At 34.2% G+C, this 21,838-nt stretch overlaps 2 protein-coding genes and 1 long non-coding RNA gene across 4 annotated transcripts; 2 read left to right on the top strand and 1 right to left on the bottom strand.

Annotated features, from left to right (window-relative positions):
- The first annotated feature begins 2,346 nt into the window (after nt 1-2,346).
- Nucleotides 2,347-6,784, top strand: LOC129301645 (WAT1-related protein At4g08290-like). Of its 2 annotated transcripts, XR_008591061.1 has the most exons (7): nt 2,347-2,782; nt 2,863-2,925; nt 3,258-3,374; nt 3,472-3,874; nt 5,440-5,591; nt 5,685-6,314; nt 6,428-6,784. XR_008591061.1 is itself a non-coding variant. In XM_054940219.1 (6 exons), the coding sequence occupies exons 1-6, from the start codon at nt 2,535-2,537 to the stop codon at nt 5,920-5,922; spliced, it is 1,221 nt and encodes a 406-aa protein (XP_054796194.1). In that variant the 5' UTR covers nt 2,347-2,534; the 3' UTR covers nt 5,923-6,784. The 2 variants fall into 2 exon arrangements, 1 of the variants encoding a protein (XP_054796194.1); XM_054940219.1 differs by having other exon boundaries at nt 5,685-6,784.
- Nucleotides 6,785-8,146: 1,362 nt separating this feature from the next.
- Nucleotides 8,147-9,678, bottom strand: LOC129301336 (uncharacterized). The gene is made up of 2 exons (XR_008590963.1): nt 9,564-9,678; nt 8,147-9,341 (listed from the first exon to the last, which is right to left on the bottom strand). It is a non-coding gene; the product is annotated as an uncharacterized LOC129301336 (long non-coding RNA).
- A 6,846-nt stretch (nt 9,679-16,524) lies between these two features.
- Nucleotides 16,525-19,987, top strand: LOC129303682 (WAT1-related protein At4g08290-like). The gene is made up of 6 exons (XM_054943156.1): nt 16,525-16,769; nt 16,871-16,933; nt 17,098-17,214; nt 18,224-18,458; nt 18,542-18,703; nt 18,811-19,987. The coding sequence occupies exons 1-6, from the start codon at nt 16,567-16,569 to the stop codon at nt 19,216-19,218; spliced, it is 1,188 nt and encodes a 395-aa protein (XP_054799131.1). The 5' UTR covers nt 16,525-16,566; the 3' UTR covers nt 19,219-19,987.
- Nucleotides 19,988-21,838: the final 1,851 nt, after the last annotated feature.

The raw sequence follows: 21,838 nt of genomic DNA, 5'->3' as shown, positions 1-21,838 counted from the left end.
GCTTTTGCAAATATAACTCATATTATAGAACTACACTAGATAGCCTAACATTTATTATATTTTGCATTATAATTAATTTATTTTATTTGTTAATCATATGTTATTGTATATCAATGATAAATTTCTTGAAAATAATGTAAACCAGCCACTCTCCAAAATTTTCAAAAATTTGATCTATATTTTTTAGGTATAAGAATTTTTTTGATCAATGGACCAATTTATCCATAATTATAAGATTCAATGAATAAAGTTTAGTTTCATGTGGGGTGAGATAAGAAATCTGGATGATCTGGAATTAAATTGGTACACAGATAAGGCATAGTCTGCAGCATTAACTACGACTCCACGTACATTAAAAACCGAAAAAAAAAGCAGAAGAGAGAATAACACTTGAATTATCCTTGTAATTAAGGAAATTGTTGATAATTCTGGCCTCTTAAACACTACGCTCTTGAAATCATAATTGCTATCTCCAGTCTTAGATACAAATGACATGTTTGGAAACCTGTTTTGAGGAAAGAACAAAAAAATCTGTTTGGTAATGTATTTTAAAAAACAAAAAAATAAAATATTATTCTGAAAAATAAAAAAATAAAAAAAATTTTAGATGTTTTGAAATTATTGTTTTGGAGAACTAGAGAGAATGAGAAAAAAAAAATTTTATTATTATTTTTTATTCTCATAACATATTTTACAAAACATCAATTCTCAAAATAATAAAATAAAAATAATTTCAAAGAGTCCTAAAGTATTTGTTGGAAGAAGAAGAAGAAGAAGATACATTTAGTATTCATTAAAAAAAAAACGAGAGTGGTACGTTTAGTATTCATAAAAATAAAGATAAACCATTAATTAAGGACATATCTGAAAAACTATTTTTCCTACAAATTCAAATAATTTAACTAACTTTAATCAATTTTGTTGCTTTGTGTAAGGACATTTGTTAGTGCCTTGTATCTGAGACCAAAGATAATATAATATACAGTATTATATTAACTACCTTTTTTTACCAAAGATAATATAATATACAGTATTATATTAACTACCTTTTTTTAATTAGGACCAAAGTTTTAAATAATATTTTCATAAAAAATTCAAACGTCATCTTCGAAAAAAAATAATAATAACAACATATTGGTCTCAAGTTTATGCACTCCTACTACGTACTACCTAACCTGTCACTTTTCTTCTTTTTAATTTTTTTTATTCCCATATTAAATTGCGTGAGTTCTTATATTATGTTAAACTAATTAACAACAATTCTTCTAATCAAATATCAATGGGAACTGTTGCCACAACTGCATTATAAACTGTTGAATTAATCGTGCAACACTTCAAGATTAATTCAAAATCTAGCTAGTTTTTTTTATTCAACCTAATTAACCACAATAACTCGCATTAATTTTTCTTTTCATAAATATCAGGACTTCAGGAGAAACTGAGCTTTTGATCTCTACTCATATCTTCATACCTTATCTTTATCCATTTGAAACTAGCTTAGAGTAACAATTTTAATTATTAAGTGTGTGTTTATTTATTTAACACAAAGAAGTGTGAGCAATTAGTGATGCCGGTGCACTCATTCAGCAATTGAAATTTACCTGTTCTGTGCAAAATTTTGGAATAAACTTATAAAATACATGAAGATCATTGGATCTGTGTGCTATTATTGCAAGGGATTCCTGCTCTTGTGACACAATACTAAATTCGCCGAAGCAAGATTCTAATACCATTTATTCGTGCAAGAAAAATCAACGAGCTATACTCAGCTAATAATTATTTCTTCGGGCGATAACATAATACGTTTTTGTCATTTTCATTTACAAATTTCCATAGACATGATGAAATTAAAGGTCTCCGTCTTGGGGAAAAAAATAATAAAAAGACTATGCTGCACCAAATTTAAAATTGATAGTCACTTTAAAGCTGTAGAGATAATAAATTACACAATCAATTAGAGAAGATTATATTCTTTAGATTTTGTCACTATTGCATTTCCTTTTTATTTTATATACATTATTATTGGAGAATTCATGCGTTATTATTAGATCAAGTTAAAGATAACTATATCCTAATGTAATTTGTTTGCTCCACTACTGACCTTATTTTGTACTTAACCCAATCACTATTTAAATTGTCATTGTCTATCGAACTAAGCATGGTTTAAAGCAACATAGAGAGGGTAAAGTTACATGTCCTCCAGTAGGACGTCTTCCCTTATAGATAACGTTGTGGACACAGCACAACACAAAGTTCTAATTTTTTTCCCCTTTCGGTAAGATATATACTAGAGCCTCAATTGCATACAATGCAAATTACATAGTTGTTTAATTTTGAAAAGGAGCACCTCCACATGTAAAGTGTAGTAATTGAATATTAAGGTTAAAGCATGCTGAGATATACATATGTACATGTATATGCTGTGAGGGCAGAGAGATGGGCGTTAATTAAGAGCATTGGGCATATTTTAATGGAAAAGTTGGTGTATATAAGGAAGGGCTGGGGTTACATGTGATGACAGGACAAGCAGAAGAATGGGCGAAATGGTTAGAGAGGAAGAGAGAATAGGGAAAATGAGGGGAGAGATCAGCAGCAGAGGAATGGGGTGGCTGAGCAGAGCAAAGCCGTATCTGCTCATGGTCGGCCTGCAGTTTGGGATGGCCGGCAACTACATCTTCGGCAAGGACGTTCTCAACCGCGGCATGAATCGTTTTGTCTTCATTGTCTACCGTAATTCCATGGCTTCCTTCTTCCTCGCTCCTTTCGCTCTCTTCCTCGAAAGGTCCTTCACTCTCTCTACTTCAATTGTTTTCCTTCATCAGAGATTGAGCTTAACAGATATTTGTTCTTTTTTTGATGCAGGAGACGTAGGCCCAGGATGACGGTCCCAGTTTTTCTGCAGATAATGGCACTGGGATTTCTTGAGTACGTAAACCCCAACACAGAGCACCATCATGTTGAGTGGAAACAAGTTTTAGTACTCATCATACAAATGAATATTGAAGAGTTCATCGCCTTTAAATTGTTTACATCTAATCTAGATGGTCCACATTTACAGCCTTTCACTTTTATTTTTTTTTTTTAAATAATTTTTTATTTTAAAACCACAAGTTGAAAAGCTATAAATTTGGATCATGAAAATTAGAGTTGAATGGTCCAAAACGATGAGCTCTTAGCATTCATCATGATGAGCACTGAAATTGATTCTATGAGGTGCATGTATATGATCAGATATATTTAAATGAATGTGTCATCAGGCCGGTTTTCAATCAAAGCTTCACTTACTTGGGGATGAAATACACGTCGGCGTCATTTGCTTCAGCTATTGTGAACGCCGTCCCGTCCTTCACGTTTCTGCTGGCGGTCATTTTCCGGTAATTATTGGCCAACGCATGCAGTTGTTAAGTAGTGATTAGTATTAAGTGATGATGTAGTGATAAGAAAATAATGGTGTGTGCATGGATGAGACAGGATAGAGAGGATAAAAGTGAAGGAGAAAAGGAGCGTAGCCAAAGTGATGGGGACGATGGTAACGTTTGGAGGGGCAGTAGTGATGGCTACCTATAAGGGCCCAGGATTCAGCATATTGCACTCAGCCGCCGCGTCGGAACATGAAGGAGGCGGCGGCGGCGGCGGCAGTAACCATGGGCAGACGAGCGGGGCCCTGTACATACTAATGGGATGCGGGGCTCTGTCGGGTTTCTACATATTGCAGTCGGTGATGGTGAAGAGATACCCGGCGGAGCTCTCACTGGCGACGCTGATATGCATGGCCGGTTCCTTGCAAGCGACTGCGGTGGCGCTGGTGGCGGAGCCTCACTCACGCTCCTGGGCCATCGGTTTGGACTACCGTCTCTATGCTCCCCTCTACACGGTTTCCCCGCCCCCACCTTTCTCTTTGCCCTACTAATTTATTTAACCAAAAAAAAAAAAAAACACGATACTCGTTCTTTTCAATTTATAAGTCACATTTAATTAATCTAAGGACGCTAAGCTAGTTAGTTAAGATCACTTTCTTCAGTATAATCCTATTTATATGACCTTACCTATTATTTTTTTAATATACAAGATATTTTATAAAATTTAATAAAACATTTAGGATATATTTTCACAAATACTCTTGTCTCTTTTACTTTTGATCTTTCCATCCTTCCCATCTCCCTCCCTCCCTCCAATTAACTATACTAATCAAATGATTGTTTTGGGAAGTTGTTAAAATTTCTTGCATTAAATTTTTAACTAATTTTCTTACTATCATGACTGTTGTTAATAGTCTTGGCCCAGAAAAAAAGAAAAGACAGTTGTTAATAGGGTCTTATTTTATAAAAAGGGGGGATTGGATCAGGGAGTAGTTCATATCTTTAAAATTACCCCATATTTAAAAAAAAATATCCTTAATTAAATACAATTAATTATAATCCCATCTTACATATGTCCCAGTCTTTCTTAGGTAACTTGTAATTGAATGCTTCATGATTTTTTTAAAAACTGACTTATAAATCAAAATATAAAAAAAAAAAACTTTTCACAGGTAACTTGTAAATGCGAACTGAGGGAGTGTCGTATGAGGGATGGCATCATCATTTTTTTTTAAATAGTTAATAGTTAGTAGTTAATGAGCTTTTTCGGGGCGCACATGCCCCTCCGGGCTCCGGCTCCATCTTTGAGACTTGGGTTTCGGAAGTTCAGCCTTACGTCGGCGTTTATATAAGAAGAATACCCAAATCTCAGTTAACAGTTGTTTGCTTGGCCATCTAGTTTGGGCTCCCGATGTGTTTTATCATGTTCAAATTTATTCACAAAAACTCCAACTCTTTCTTGACCAAAATAAATAACCTAATGTTTATTATAATTTACATTATAATTAATTTATTATATTTATCAATAATATATTATTATATATTAATGATAAATTTTTTATAAATTTTTAATAATAAATTCTTTATATATCAATATAAACCAACACGCTTTTAAATTTTTAAAAATTTAGTTCATATTTTTTGAATATAATTTTTTTTTCAATCAGTGGGTCAATTTATTCAAAAATAAAGTCTTCAATAACATATTACATTGTATACTTTTTATAAATTTTATCGAGAGCATATGAATCCTTTATGCTAAAAATATGCATGAATTTAAAAAAAATTATAATTTTTATTATGTTTTTTATTCAATAAAATAACATTCATTAGTAATCTAATCATTGATATCAATCTACATAGATATATAATATAAAAAATTAACAATTTGTCCTAATCCTAAATCATAAACAATGCAATTTATGTGGGCGTTCCACCCATGTAGGTTGGTAAAACATTTATGAGTAAAAAATAATCAAGATTAAACTGAAGTGCATGTTATAAAAGTAAAAATGAGAGACGAATTACTGCAATAGTTGGTGGAATAAAAGAAATAGTGAGAATGGGAGAATAAATGCAGGGGATAGTGAGTTCGGGAGTAGCATATTATGTGCAAGGGGTAGTGATGCAACTGAGAGGCCCAGTGTTCGCAACAGCCTTCAATCCGCTCTGCATGATCATCGTTGCTGCTCTGGGCTCCCTCCTCCTCCGCGAGCAAATCCATCTTGGCAGGTATATACACACTTTCATCAATCATCTTCATTCAATCCCTCTTCATTTTTTTAAAATTAATTAATTCCCATGTCTCTGCATTCTCCCATACAGTATTATAGGAGCCATCATCATCGCTCTGGGCCTTTACTCTGTCGTGTGGGGTAAAGCCAAGGACCTCTCCCAATCGCACCCTGATTCATCATCCCCCCAGAAACCACCAAATTCTGCTGCAACTCTCCAGGATCATGATGATCTCAGGCTAGACACTACTACTCACGACATGGCTCAAGTGCAGCTCGACCTGCAGTTATCCAAAATGGAAGCTCAACAACCAAACGCCAAGCTCTAGACCGTCTAATGCCCGCCTTCTTTTCCAATAGATGCACATACTGGTGTGTCTCTTCGCTTTGTGTCAAATATTTTGGCTTAGGTTGGTTCATCATGTACTCATTTCAGATCTGGAAGTGCAGCATTTTCACTTTTGTGAGATAGCAGGTTCTAGCCAGTGGAGGGGTTCGCCTTTCCCTAGGAGACTAGTTTTATCTATAGCTAGCTTGACGATGTCATCGATATCTATCAGTACCTGTTTATTATTCTTGTCCTTTAAATTACTGGTGAACCGTATCTTTATATTACTCGGCCCGTGCACCCTCATGCTTTTTACTTCTAGAAATGAAACAGGAACTTCCCGGTGAACAAGATGAATCACATTCATTTGTTCATGAGAGGCGGGAGATTAAGGTTGGTTTTATTAAGTGAAATATCAAAGAAATTAAGAGTCGAGATGCATCTCGTTTCACAATGTAAAATGAAGTCATGAAATAATCTGTTATGGTTATCTATAAAAATCACAGAACAGTGGTGCAGAAAATCTGAGAATGAGAGAAACAGATGAAGAAGTTGCAGCAGCCGCAGAGGGAAGAGGAAGAAACTTCAAAGGAAGGAGAAGAGAAGCCGAAGCATGTCAGAGGAGACAAGACAAAATTCTTCACAGTTCACTCCACTTGCTTCCACCATCTATTATACCCTAAAATCTCTTTCCATGTCAGCCCACGTCTCCAAAGCCCAATAATCACATCTTGCCACCCATTAGTCACTATCTCATGGTCCCAATTCTTGTTATCATGAAGTCCATCCATTACATAAACCTTCCGCGGATTTCCCTTTGCGGTGCAACTTCACATCAGTTTCAGTAAATGAATTTTTCACAATGACTGATTACCTCTTGAAACATTCTTGAATGAGGGGATATCCTGCACTATTATTCTGTAAAAAGAAAAAAGAAAATACAGATTATGCGATTAATCGGGTTAGGGCCGGGCCTCTAATGTGCCTATTATTCAGATTCATTCTTCATGTATAAATTAATGATATGAGCTTAGCGTCATTACAATTTCCATTAGAACGATAACAATGCTGTGTTCAGGTTGAACTACAGTAAATGGCGACGTACGATTCCGTAGTTAGAATGGCAGCCAAATCTGGTAGCAAAAGTGAACAAAATTTAGTCAGCATGACAATGTGTCATAGTGCAGAATATTCTTGCTTAGAACAGACCATCCTACGTGCTACTGTTTTACATTAGCTTTATATTTGGATGCTAGTTATTATTAAATTACAAAATAGTTGCGCGTTCTCTTTATATGCCACTCCAACTGATCATGCTTCTGAGTCAATCACAAACCAGAAAGTAGGGATGTTTATTAGGCTGGGCTAAATTAATTTATGATTAACGAGTAGTTCTCACACTGCCAATTGAAGTGTTAATTATTAAAAGCTTGATAAATGATAGAGCACAATGGCGTCTTGCAATCCATGTAGCCGACCCCACCTAGTGGGATAAAGGCTTGTTGTTGTTGTTGTATGTATGTATGTAATGAAATATATATAGGGACTAGAGGCACAATGAATGTGCCACGAAACTTCCTGTTAGTAACTTGAGGGAGGAGGGAAACTAACCTCTGCTAGAATAGCTGATGTCAGATTTGACCCTTGTCTTTGATAAAGTTTCACATATATAGCTATTGCCACCGACTAAAAGGAGCATATGCACCATCCGGTAGTCTATAATACCGTCATTTCTATATATTCTGAACATAAACTCTTCATTTTGGTTAACCATGCTCTCTTCTTCCCGGCCATTTATTTGAACGTTGCCAAGAAAACCAATTAATTTCACTAACTATCTGTATGCACTGTAAATTGAATGATAAGTTCACAGAAGCTTCAAAATTAAGAGGATAAGATCAAAAGGCTGAACCCCAGTTAAGGTATACAAGGTCAAGCCCAACTATTGCTTGGGAGTACAATTAACCAAACTACTCTGTTTATCTGGTATAAATGCATGTTGTTTACCAGATTTAGCCAGGCAATTTCACTATCACTGATTCTTCTTTTGCCTCTGTCATGCTTCCATGGAGTGAAAAATGAGCTATCAAAGACGAGTTCATTCTCTTTGAATAAAGTGTAGTTGCTGTTCTTCAGTTATTCATTCTATTAAATATATGATAAGAATGTGGTGGGGATATAATCTGTCAGCTTTAAACTCGTGGCTGCAGTAATTCTGCGACAGATACCAATTCTAATGTGAAATATGATATATATCAGCATGCCATCAGGGTTGGATGCAAAGGAAATAAATGATGGGTATGTAGAAAGTGTAAATGTGAGGGAGGCAGGCGCGAAGCCAAGATGATTGGAATCATTTCACTGTTTGGAGGTACTTAGTTGATGACACCATACGCAGGTCCTCTGTGCTGTATACATCATCCACTCTGCTTCCCACTCGTCCTACTTCAACCCAACAGCTCCTGTGCGTCACACGCACACTCTAGAACCACTCATGTATTTGTAAGATACTTTAATGTTGCATTTGGATGGGTGAATTTGAGTTAGGAATTTAGATTTAAAATCTCACATTTAAAATTTATAGTTTTTAAATTTTTCATTCCGATGATATAAAAATTTTTAAATTATTATATTAAAATCTTTTATTTGAATCTTAAGTAAAATTTTAAATTTTATTTTAGACTTTAAAAGCAACCCAAACAACGTCAGCAATTCGAATACCCAACTTTCACCCAGAGTGGATTGCTAGCGTTGACTAGGATCAAACAACAAACTTTCAAAAGAACAATACCGCTAGCGACGACTGAGATCAGATTGCCGGCACCATCTAGGATCAGATCGCCGGCACCGATAGGGACTAGATAGCCACTTGCGATCGAGATCTAACTGCTGGCTCCTACCATGACTAAGATTGATGACCTCTATTAAGACCAAACCTTTGACGATCAGATCTCGGTTGACGCTAGAGGTCCAATCTCGATTGAGGTCACCAGTTTGGTCTCGATCCAAGTCATCGGTCTAGGACATGATGGGATTTAGCTGTTTGATCCTAGTAGCAAGCAACTATTCAGTCCTAGTTGGCATTGGAGGTTCTATCCTGGTTGAGGCCAACAATTCAGTCTTGGTGAAAGTCGACCTTTTGATCTCAATCGTCGTCAATAGTATAATCCAAATGGAAGTTTGCCATTTGAACCTGGTCACATGTAGCAATTCAATCCTAGTTGGTGCTAGACAGGCGACGATCTGGTCTAGGTTGCTTCCTGCGCTCTGATCAAGGTTGGCCCCAATAGTCTGGTCTTGCTGAAAGTTGGCAATTCGATCCCGATTGGCACCGGTGGTTTAGTCCTAGTGGATGTCGGTTGTTTGGTCTCAATCAACTATGGTGGCCCAGTCCCTATCGGTGATGACAACTGTTTGGTCCTAGCCATTGCCAAATTACAAAAAATTAATGTAGGATTTAAAATAATAAGAGTTTAGAAAGGATTTTAAATTACAAAAAAATTGAGACAGAATTTGGATTTAGCTTCCCAAACAATGAATTTGACTCAAATCCAAATCTCTATGCATCCAAAATAGGATAAAATCATGCATATCGATATAAGTCATTAAAGACTTTTTGTAAATTAATTATCTTACTCTTACCGTTAAAAACGATCGTAGGAAGGGATACAAGCAGGATGTGTAGCCAATGGTGAGGAGGGTGCTGGTGTGAAGCATTAATTGTTGGGTTGTGTTAGGGAGGTGAGGGTGAACTGCGTCATATAATAATGGGGGCATATAGTTATATGGGTGAGTGGGGTTAAAAGCAACAGAAGACTGTTGAGGCGTCACTCCGCCGCCTCCACCACCAAGCCAAACACCATTGCCCATCACCAATCCCTTTCTCCTAATTGAAAGGAAAATGCGCTCGCAACATCATCCACCACCATATTCCCATTATTGTCTAATAATAATCATATCTACTTATAATTGTATAGTATATTTAATTTGCATATTCTCTGCCCTTCCTAATATGCCCAGTTGTCGCCAATAATTGCGTTGCCCCCATCGTCTACTTTGTTTGATTGGCCGTCTTCTCTCACTTGCATGCACTGAACCCGAACACAATGTACAGTGGCAAGCCTATCGTGTGTTCTTGCAAGACTGATAAATACAACAGATTGGGAACTATAATCGCCCAGTTATTTTTGTTCCGGACAAGAAATGGAATTAATTTACTGCTTCTAGTTAAACTTTCTTTCTACTTGTATTCGCCTCTGGCTGCGTATACCCATACCGGTTTTTTATTACATTGATCGAATAATATTCCTGATCCATCTCCCACCATATCTAAACGGCAACTTCAAACAATGCTAATTTCAACGTTGAGAGAGAGATAGAGAGAGGCATTCTGTTGGTCATCACCACTTCCCACTTCAAATGGAATCAATCCCAATCCACAAGTATTCCCAACTCTCTGGCTGATTATGTTATGCCGTATTCCCCCCCCCCCCCCCTTTTCTCTAAAACCTGTTACAGCGTACTTGATATGGGGCAATTACTCAAGGCATTGGAAAATTAGGCACTAACCTTGGCTGTTTTAATTTTTTCGGTTGAAACTATGACTCACATTTAATTTCTATAATTATAAATTATTTTTATTTATCTTGATTTAAAATCTAGGAAAATTAGCAATGAAGGACTGCAGGAGGAAATTTATATCAATTAGAAATTATTTGTTATTAAAACCTAAATGAAAAAAAGCTCGAATGAACTATTATTAATTTAGAATAAGTTATTGTTAAAATCTGAATGGATATTTGTTGATAAAAAACTAACTCAAATCAACAATTATCCATTTAAATTTTGACAATAAATAATCTTTGACTGATACAAATTTTCTCCAATGATTCTTGATTGATATTTTTCCTAAAATCTATTACATCTCTATTAATTATATTTATAATTGATATTTTATGAAATATTATTTATTAATCAAGTTAATCTTTTAAATTGTTTTATAAGCTCTCTCTCTCGTCTCCCCACCCTCTCATAACAGTGAGACGATTAGAGTGAAATAAATAATTTCTCTCTCGTCGTGAGTTTTGTCACTTACATTAGAGATTTTTTTCATATTAAAATTCTTGTATTGTCTTTACTATTTTCTCTCTCTCTTTTTTATAATAATTTTTAATTATTATTTTTAATTCGAATCATCCTTTTCACGCTTCAATTCCCAACCCCCTTTTCTCATATGATTTCACGGACCAAATGGACCTCTAGTCAGTGCCTAATTTTTTCACCCACGTCATCCAACATAATCATCAGCATAATAATACTGATAAGGGAAAAATCAATTATATATTATACGTGGCTAGCAGAAAAAGTTTGGGCATGCTGAACACGCAAGGAGAGGATGTCATCGATCAAGTTGTTGCGTCTTTGTCCAAATGCTCTCTCAGTATTGGGTTCAGCTAGGAATTATCACCCCATCGAACCCAGACAATGTAAATAAATTGTATAAAATAATCCAGAATATTCGACGCAGTCGTTAAAAAACACGAATTAGAAAATAAAGAATGAATATGTATAACTGTTATGTGTGTGTGTGTGTGTGTGTCAAGGAAACTAGTGTGCGGTTAGGTTATGAATCGGTAGATGGATATAGGAAAATGATGTAAATTTTAACTCCTGATTTTTTTGGGGCCGAGTAAGGGCATAGAACATGGCATGCATGTGTTTTAACTTCCCGAGATAGTTACACTCTCTCGCAGCATATTAGGTGTTCAGTTAATATTAAACCTTCATTGATATTTCAAGTCTAATCCAACTGCAAGCCTCAAGTTTTACTTTGGAGGGAAAAAGGCGTGTATAAAACTTGCAGTATAACTATGTTGCCCAATTAATATTACGTTGACATGTGAGTGTTGATATATATATATATATATATATATTTCGAGCAAAGTGTGTTGATATATATGTGTGTGAGTGTGTGCATTAAAATATTTGTTACTTTATTCATATCTGAAATGATTAGCCTTATGAGATATCATGTCCATGCTTCACACGCAAATACCCAATAACCTATTTATTTTGAAAATATTTGTTATACTTCCTCAAGGGGGGAAACATTTTGGATTGGAAAGAGTTTATGTGGGTAAATTTTAAAAAAATGACAAAATTTGAAATTTTTCATTTTAATTTCTTTAATTTTCTCAAAAATCCAAAAATATAATCGAAATGTTTTTAAGCCGTTACGTTCCAATCTCCAAAAAAATTGTAAGAACCCTTGATTCTGTACGCTATTCTCATTTCCAATATTTTAAAACTATAAACTTAATTCCATAACAAGTTTTGGAAGTGCAACAAGGTGCAAAACACGACATAGCCACTGAATCTCCTATTAATGGCTTCGAAATTTCTGCTGGTGCATGTATGCTGAAGCAGACAAAAGCATTAAAACCAGCGGCCATCCTTTTCAACACTTTGGCTAATGTCTAATGATGTAGAAAGCACTAGCACTTGGATATCTACTTATCAAGCGTCATCCATTAATTAATTAATTAATAATTATATAACTTGTTTTATTGTGTTCTCGGCGTATTTCCATTATTCGTGTCGCGCTGTCCCTATTCACTCTGATGACAAGGGGAATTTTCCTTGATCTATGATCGCTTTGATATTGCTTGCTGAGTGGGAAGCTACTAGCTATATCACTTATAAGAGTTAAATAAGAGGGAAATGCCATAGAATTATATTTAGATAGATCCCTCACAATGCAATAAAAGTAACGTTTGTTTAAGATTAAAAAAATTATAAATTTTAATAGTTTAAAAAATTTATAAAAAGAGATTTATTTTATAAAGATTTTATAAAAAATATTATTTTATATTTGATTACAATAATAAAAAATTAATTATTAATTAGTTATTTTTAAATTTTTTAATATCTCTCCATTGATTTATATTTTATAAAAATTACTTATTATTATATTATTTTAAAATTTCTTCTCGTATTTTGCCTATTTAAAATATTTTTTATTATATATCACATTAAAATATTTTTGGAAACTATTTAAAATAACTTCTTAAAATAATTAAAAATTTACTTGCTTAATTATTTTTAAAATTGTAAACAAATGTTATGAAAACCCACAAAATAGTTTGTTTGTTAAAAAAAAGTGATTTTTTATAAAATAAACTGAAACAAACAGCACCTAAATGCTGTAAAGTCCATTAATAATAACTAAATGTAATAAATGTCAACTAAATATAGTTGTTATTTTGTTATGCTTTACTTTTTTTTCGTAGAAATTTTTGTTGTACTTTACTGGTCATTGGACTCTGTGTATTTAATTATTTTGCGGAGGATTTGGATTTAATTCTTCGTATAATTTAATATTTAATAATATATATATATATATGACGTGTAGTTTTCTAATTAAAATTTTTGTCGAATTTCCTAAAATCTGCCAATGTTCCATGTATGTACGTATAATGATTAATTTCATTATTCGTCTCGAAATTTTATTTGTAAAAGAAATATTTACCCATTACTTAATATATTATTCATTTTTTTACAAAAATTATATTATTACTTTCATCTCAATTTATAAGATATTTTTAAATAAAATTATATGTACAAATGCACTTTACAATCTTATGAACAAAAAATATAAATTTTTAAAAATGTCTTTAATTTAATTTCATGTTACATTTGTAAAAGAATATTAAAGAGAAAAGTAATCTTAAAAAGCCTCAACAATAAAAAAATATTTTATATTTTGATATATTAAAAATATCTTAAAAATTAAAACAGAGAACGTATATTACATAATTAACGAAGGTTATTCCCCATAACACCGTGCGCTTGGGACTCCAAAGCATCCTTTTTTTTTAAAAGTATATTACAGAATTTTAAGAATAATTGATATCTTTTTATCAAATTCCTTCAGCTGATTTATAAGAAAAAATAAAAACCTTACGATTATCAAGAAATTTGTTAAAAACTTCTTAATTATATATGTTTCAATTTGATTTTTTGCTGAAATATCTTTTTTATATATTGTTATTTAACTAAATCAAACTCGAGTATTCTTGGGTCTAATTGGAGATAATTCTTCCAAGAGCATTTTTAACATTTGGGCAAACCCAGATATAAGGCCTTGTGCTTAAGCAATCATTTTTTTTTTTTTACTCACGCCTTTTCTTTTTTCTTTTTTTTGAAATATTATTAGCATGATGTTTAATTTTTTTCCCCTCACTTTAATGATAGTCATTCACTACAAACAATTGTAACAAGGAGAAATTCTTGCATTGACCTAGTGCCTTGTATTATTTATAACCTGTTCAATAAAAATATATCATCTAGTTGTAAATATAAATTTACTACAACATTAATGACATTGAAGAAAGAAAAGACAAGAAAAGAAACTTTAAAAATACTAACACATAAGATTTTATTTAATTTAATTGATACTAATATGGCATGTTTTCATTTGACAAATCATAGATGATGTGATGCATTGATCCGTGTACAAATTTCTTTCACAACAAGTTCCATGTTTATTACACAATTTCATTTGTTTCTAGTTTCTACTTTGGTCTTTATTTCTTAATTACAAATTAATTGAAGGGTAGGCTTATTTTTGTTAAAATTTGTACACATTTTTATAACATATTATTTATTGAGATTTATTCTTTTAAATTTTGAAAAAAATTGTATTCATTAGTCTATTTATACATACTGTAATCTTTCAACACTTTTTTCAAATTTCCTTTATTTCTGTCATGGTTTTTTATCCGTTATAATTAAAACGAATAAGAAGACCCCTTTAAAAAAAAGTGATCAAAAGAAACAGATAATTAACTAACTATATATTTCTTAATGAATGTGCATTAAGTAAAAAAAAAAAGTATATAAATACAAAACGGAGCGTGTTACTGTATATGAAAACAACGGACATGAATAGCTAGTGTTTTCCACGTTATACGTCATATCGCAATTTTTATGCGTGATCCCACCCCCCGCCCCGGGGGTTGGGGGACTGTTATATAGAAATAATATCGTGTTTGTTTTGTTCATCAAATCAAATAATCCAATAAATTACGCGTCCGTTCTCCTTAGGATTGTTAGGCAACTATAGGAGAACGTCACTAAATATTTTGACAGATGACTTAGGTGATTAAATTTGTCTTATTAAAAGCGGATGTAAATCCTCTAAAATTGGGATTGATGAACTTATGCAACGATTTTTTTAAAAAAAGAGAGAGAAAAGATTTTATATTTTATAAAAAATAATAAAACCAGTGAAAATACTAAAAAAAATTCACCTAAATTCACCCATCCCAACTTCAAATGATATCGATTTGGTGAGGCGGTTGTGAAGACTGAAGAGAATGCTAACAAAATTGAAAATGAAAGCTCATGATCCTGTATGCGTGCGTGTACCTCAAAGGATGACATCCACGAATCAGGCTCCCGAGCGCATATATACCATCAATTAAATAAGTAATGCAAAGATGACCCCTCCATATCTCTAGAGCCTACATTCAGCTGGCACTGTTATTATCAATTAATTTATCAAATATAATATATAAGATTGGATTATACATGAGCTCTCCGTGTCTCTGTAGCGTAGTGGAATAATTCTCTTGAACTACTAATAATATAATACTAATTATTTATTTTTATTTTTTGAATTTCGGATGCCCTCCCACACTTGATCATTTGTCAATTCATCTGGAATATCATGTGCCACGACACTAGTCTTCTCGGATCAGTTCTCCTTTTATTATCATTTAAAGAAATAATGGTGGGAACATGACACAACCTGTTTGTGTACCACATTAGGTCTAAGGTTGACCCGTGGAGTCCACGTCATATTATTTGGCGATACATTGACTAGGAACATGACGCGAGTGGTCTGTGGGTACCGTACTTATTAATCTCCGCACTAAGATCCTGGTTATTAATCAGTTAACTTAATTATAGTTTGCCTTTTTTTTTTCCTTTTCGGTTTGCATTTTCTAAAGCACTCATCATCAAAATGCAGCATTTATTAAAGCAAGATATAAAGAAAAATATAACGATGTGTTTTACCTTTGTGCATACGAATCGTATAAAAATGGGATCTATTATCTTCTTTCTTCCCATCAAATTTCTTTCTACTCCACCCTCAAAAGCATTTTAGAAGATCCAAATTTCATTATCATCGGGTAACGTTAGTATAATTAGCTGGCCAGGTGCTTTGTCTTTTAAGTTTTTGGATAAAAATAATCAACTAATCAATAGTGATTTAGTAATAAATTGAAAGAGGTCGTAACAATCAAGTACAGAACCACAAGAACTAGAATTGGTTCGCATGGTTGCACAGGCACTGTGTGCAATAATTTTGGCATCCACGGAGCGAATCTGATGAATAAAATAATGAAGAGGAAAAAGGGTTAGGCAGGGAGTACGGTGCGTACATTTATGCAACTTTTGGTACTGACATATACAGTAGGGTTTCCACAATATTAATTTGAAAATAAAATTAAAAAAAATAGAGCGAAGAGACGGATGATTAAGGTCGTCATGTATAAATAAGAAGGGTAGGTTATGCATGGAACGGCATAGAAGCATCAACAAGCTGTGAAATTCAGAATCTCTTAGCAGAGAAGTGAAAATGAAATACTGTGAGAAAGCGGGGGCGTGGTTGAGAGGGGCGAAGCCATACCTGCTGATGGTAGGGCTGCAATTCGGGTCGGCGGGCATGTACATTATGGCCAAGGACGCTCTCAATAAGGGCATGAGCCATTACGTCTTCATCGTCTATCGTAACGCCATTGCTGCCTTGTCTCTTGGCCCCTTTGCTCTCGTTCTTGAGAGGTCCTCTTCGTTCTCATCCTTCTTCCCTGGCTTTATTAATTAACCATGCCATGCAAATAACCCTTTCTGCTCTCCATCATCTCTTTTGTATCCTTCTGCAGGAAAGTGAGGCCCAAAATGACGTTTCGGATTTTTTCAGAGATTATGGCGCTGGCTTTTGTCGAGTAATCATCGTCTTCCTCTTCGTTTTCTTTTCGAGCCTCAGCTTGCAAATTAAATTACGTGTTTGTATAAATATATCTCTAAATGAAAGTTCGTTAGATACAGAGTTTGAATATTAGTAATTATAATAATAATAACATATTTACGTGATGTTTCTGGTGGACAGAGTAATACTGGATCAGTGCTTCACCCTCTTGGGTATGAAATTAACTTCGGCCTCCTTTGTAGTTGCCGTGATGAACACTGTGCCCGCCATTACCTTTGTGCTGGCAGTCCTTCTTGGGTAAGTGTTTGCGTTACGAACTACGTGTATTGGTGATGATGTAGAGAGCTATATACGCATCTTATACTTTGATATCCATTATCTCCTCATCCTATCACAGGCGTTGGAAATGAAAAACCAATATCTCTAAGACTGGTGGCTAGGATAATAAGTAGCAGTTTAGTTCTGTCTGAGTGCCTTGCGAACATTTGTTAGCTCTTATTCACTAAACAGTAAATATTTGATCTTCGTCACCACCTCACATTTCACGTCCACACCCAATAGTACAGGAGGTCATGTTTCTGCTTTTCTTTTCTTTTCTTTCTTTTTTTAATCCTTACTATCGTTCTTCTCTAAATACAAGGAATGGCCAGAATTCAGCCTCCAATTAATTAACATTGAATCAACTTCCATCCACACACACACACACACGCACACGTTATTAATTCATGTTTGCAATTCCGATACCATTTCTGTTAAATTCGTAGAATTTATATTATAGATTATTATTTAATAATATCAATTTAATTACAATCAGAACTTCGAAAAAATCATGTAATATAAGTTGAAATTATAAATTCAAATTATTAGAAATTCATGAGTCTGAACTACAAATCAAACATTTATGTTTTAAATATAGATCTTAGTAATGTGATTCTCACTTGCAACTATTTGATTGATATTTTTACAGATATTTACAGATATTTTTTAAAAAAATTTATCGGATAATTAATTATATATCGCCAATTAAATTGATATTTGAGGAGGCATCTGTCATTCTTCTTTTTAATTTTGAGTTATCCACATACACATGCACGCGTACGACCTAATTTAATGTTTAACTCGTCTTTGTTTATGTGTGTACGTGCGTAAAATAACGTTTGAATGCACACACACGCACATATATAAAAAAAAAACGAATAAACCATAATAATAATAACAATGAAAGGAAAATTAGGACGGGGTGTTTTTGTGTCGGAGTTTAGAGTAAGGAATGAAAATGGTGGGTTGAGACTTGAGATGGGTGCAGAATGGAGAGGATGAAGATGAAGGAGATTCGATGCCAAGCAAAGGTGATGGGGACGGTGATAACAGTGGGAGGAGCCTTATTGATGGCACTGTACAAAGGACCCATCGTGGACGTCGCAAGCGGATCGTCAGGCCACCCCGAGAACGTCAGCGACCCCGCCGGCTCTCAATGGCTGCTGGGTTCTTTCGTGGTCCTCGTCGCCTGCATCGCCTTCTCCGGTTTCTACATTTTGCAAGTAACTCCTCAGCTTCGCCCCGCGAGGTCCCATGCAAAATTAGAAGGGTCTTTTGTTTTTAATTAATTAATATCAATTTTCAGGCGGTGACACTGAGGAAGTACCCGGCGGAGATGTCGCTGGCCACGTGGATATGCCTGGTGGGGTCATTCCAGAGCGCGGGAGTGGCGGCTTACATGGAACGACACCGTCCTCAGGCGTGGTCCGTGGCCTGGGATTCCACGTTCTTCGCCCCCGCCTACTCGGTGAGTAAATATATATAGGAACCTTGATTTGATTTGATTTGATGTGGAAGTGTAGATTGGGGAGTTAGATCTGATTGGCTTAAATGAGAAACGGAATGTGTGTGAAGGGGATAGTGACGTCGGGGATCCAATATTACGTGCAAGGGGTGGTGATGAGGAGGATGGGCCCAGTGTTCGTGACGGCTTTTAATCCGCTGAGAATGATCATCGTGACCAGCCTCGCGTGCTTGTTGCTGTCGGAGCAGCTCCACCTGGGCAGCATAATTGGGGGAGTAGTGGTGTCCGTGGGGCTCTATCTGGTAGCGTGGGGCAAATACAGAGAATTCAAGGATGTCATGCCACCCTCCCCTGCCAAGGACAGTACTCCCCATTGGCCTGAGCAGCAGCTACCCGTAACCATGACCCCCACAGCTGTGGATCATCCCAATCCTCATGAATCCATCGTCATCTGTGACCAAAACACCTGCCCGGACTCCACAATTTCCAACAATACCCAACAACCACAGTCTTCGTGACGCCCGGCCGCGTCCGAAATAATAACGGACTTCATTTTTGTCCCCTTTTCATTTTTAAAATTTTAAATTACCTCAGCTCATGGATTTACAGATCCCCCTTCTCACCCTAAACCTGTTTTTGTTTCAGTGAGTGGCTTAAGCACTGCGTTTCACTTAATGAATGTCTCAATTACGGCCGTTGAATTTCCTCAATATATATTTGCAAATTATTAAAGCATATTTCCCTCTAAAATTCAAAGCAAGCATAAATGTCCCTTCCAAAAGTTTGAGATTTGATATTTTCTGAATATTATATGAAAAAGTCTTTGATAGCTGTTCGATTAAATTAAACCATTGTTTTTGTGTCACATGAGACGTTCATTAAATAAGCGTACTAATTAAGTCACTCACTAGATTTAAATCCATTCGTATGATCCTTTTCTTTAAGAAACAATAAAAATATATAAGAGGTCCGAACAGCAACGAGGCCGCTGGTGCTAAAGAATAACAGAAAAAGGAAAATAACGACTGAGCCTGCAAGAATAGCAAAGCCAATAAACAACCAAACGAGGAGGACGGTGCGGTGGGGACGATAGATGGAAAAGGCGAGCCCTATGTGAACCGTGAAGTGGCTATATCCAATATAATATATACATGGACATCGTAATCCCATTATTATAAAAGATAAATTCAATTAATCCTGTATTTGCATGCTTATAGTGACACAGTACGTATCTCCTATCCCAAAATATTTATTTGAGAAATTGTGAAGCCAAATTCGAATAGTTCATTGCTGTGTGTATGTGTATATACAATCAGATTCATGCATGATTCCTATACCATCACGTGGACCTAATAGATACAATTGAATATATGGCTGTATTTTGTCCACTCTGACTAACGGCTCTCCTACAATCATGCTTATAAAATATTTACAATTACTGCACAGTCATAATTGAATCCTGAATATCTCTAACACTTCCCTTCAAGTTGGTGCAATGCATAATGCCCAACTTGCTTACTAGGAATGTCAATCTATCTCTCCCAAATGCCTTCGTAATTATGTTTGCCAACTTGTTCTTTGTTCACACTTTTCGTGGTTCCACTTCTCCTAATCGAACTCCCTCTCTTGCAAATTTGCAAATTAACAGTTCATTTCAACATGTTTGGTTCGCTAGTAAAAAACAGGATTTATTGCTATTTGCAATGCTACTTGATTGTTACAGTATAGCTGTAACACCTTAATTTTAACATTAAAATTTAAGTGATAATAGAAATCAATTTATTGAGTGAAATTTAAAGTAGTAAATATTTATTAATATTGATTTGAAGTTGATGAGAATTATAGTAATTAAAATTTACCAAATAAATTATTTGAGGAAAAATTTATCTAAGAAGAGTTAAATTTTAAAGATAAAGAAACTACGTCATGAATTTTAAAAATAGGAAAAAGATTAATGACGGTGAGTGAAATTAATAAATTCTGTAAATTATTTTATTATAATTATTTAAACAACATGAGAATTTATATTTGAAAAAATATGGAAATTAAGTCTACTCATTTAAATTATAATAGAAGATGATACCAGAATTTATTAGGTCATAATATAATATTTTTGAAATAAAACGAGTATATAGCATAAATTAAAGGGGAAAAAAAGGAAGAAAGGAGGAGAAAGGATTAAAAAGAAAAGAAAAGGGAGAAGGGGGTCCCACAATTTAACGCACGCACGCACCTAGCTAAATATGCATTCTGCAACACGCACATTCTTTTTGTTCTTTCTTCGAGCGGCGCGCACGGAAACTCCATCAATGGGGTTTGAGAAACTTCTGAGCTCGATTAGTTTTCTTAATCACTCTAAATGAGAAATCTCCCTTAACAAAAGTTATCATACCTGATGAGAGTTTTCTAACGCTATAAATATTGAAGGCAGTAGAGCAAGTTTAATGATTAAGGTTCGGACTACGGGTATGAAGTTTCAATCACAAGATTATTAAAGTAAGTGAATACTTAAATTTAATTAGTTTATTTTGTTAAATAAATTTGCATTTTTATATATAGGTATGTTAAGATTGCTCTTTGGTCTAAAATGAGGATTTCAATTTTTAGAGATAATTATTACTTGAAACGTTTATAATTGATTATGGATAATTTAGAAATACTTGTTGAAAAATTAGTCTAGGGTTGAATCAGTGGTTTGTGTGAATTTTTTAATTATGAATGAATTAATGCAAATTTTTGAAGTATTTTTAGTATGATCAATATACATAATGTTTGGCGAATAAATTATTTTGATAAAAAACTTTAACTAATAAAGATGTTATGTTTAAATTCTTATGGTAATTGAATTTGATTTGAGCTCCTTTTAAGTACTCAAGATTCTTACTTTGAAAAAGGATTTGGCATAACTATGAAAATGGCAAATCTTAGGCTTGCTTGTAGTTTTTGAAAGCTATTTGAGAATAAATAAAAGGTTTCAAGATAAATGGAATTGTGGGATTCGGTTGTTGTACTTTGATACATGTGTGTGCGCGCGTGCGCATAATTGGACGTATAATAATGAAATTCAAAGTTTAGCATTTTGGATGTTAACCATAAGATTAAGGAATATTTGGTATTTTGTATATTTGGAGGATTTAA

The sequence above is a fragment of the Prosopis cineraria genome, unplaced genomic scaffold, assembly GCF_029017545.1.
Source record: "Prosopis cineraria cultivar Desert tree isolate PC_DT_omini unplaced genomic scaffold, ASM2901754v1 PC2, whole genome shotgun sequence".
Classification (NCBI taxonomy): domain Eukaryota; kingdom Viridiplantae; phylum Streptophyta; class Magnoliopsida; order Fabales; family Fabaceae; genus Prosopis; species Prosopis cineraria.
The sequence above is the reverse complement of the archived record's forward strand: the minus strand, read 5'-3'. Positions and strand labels throughout refer to the sequence as shown.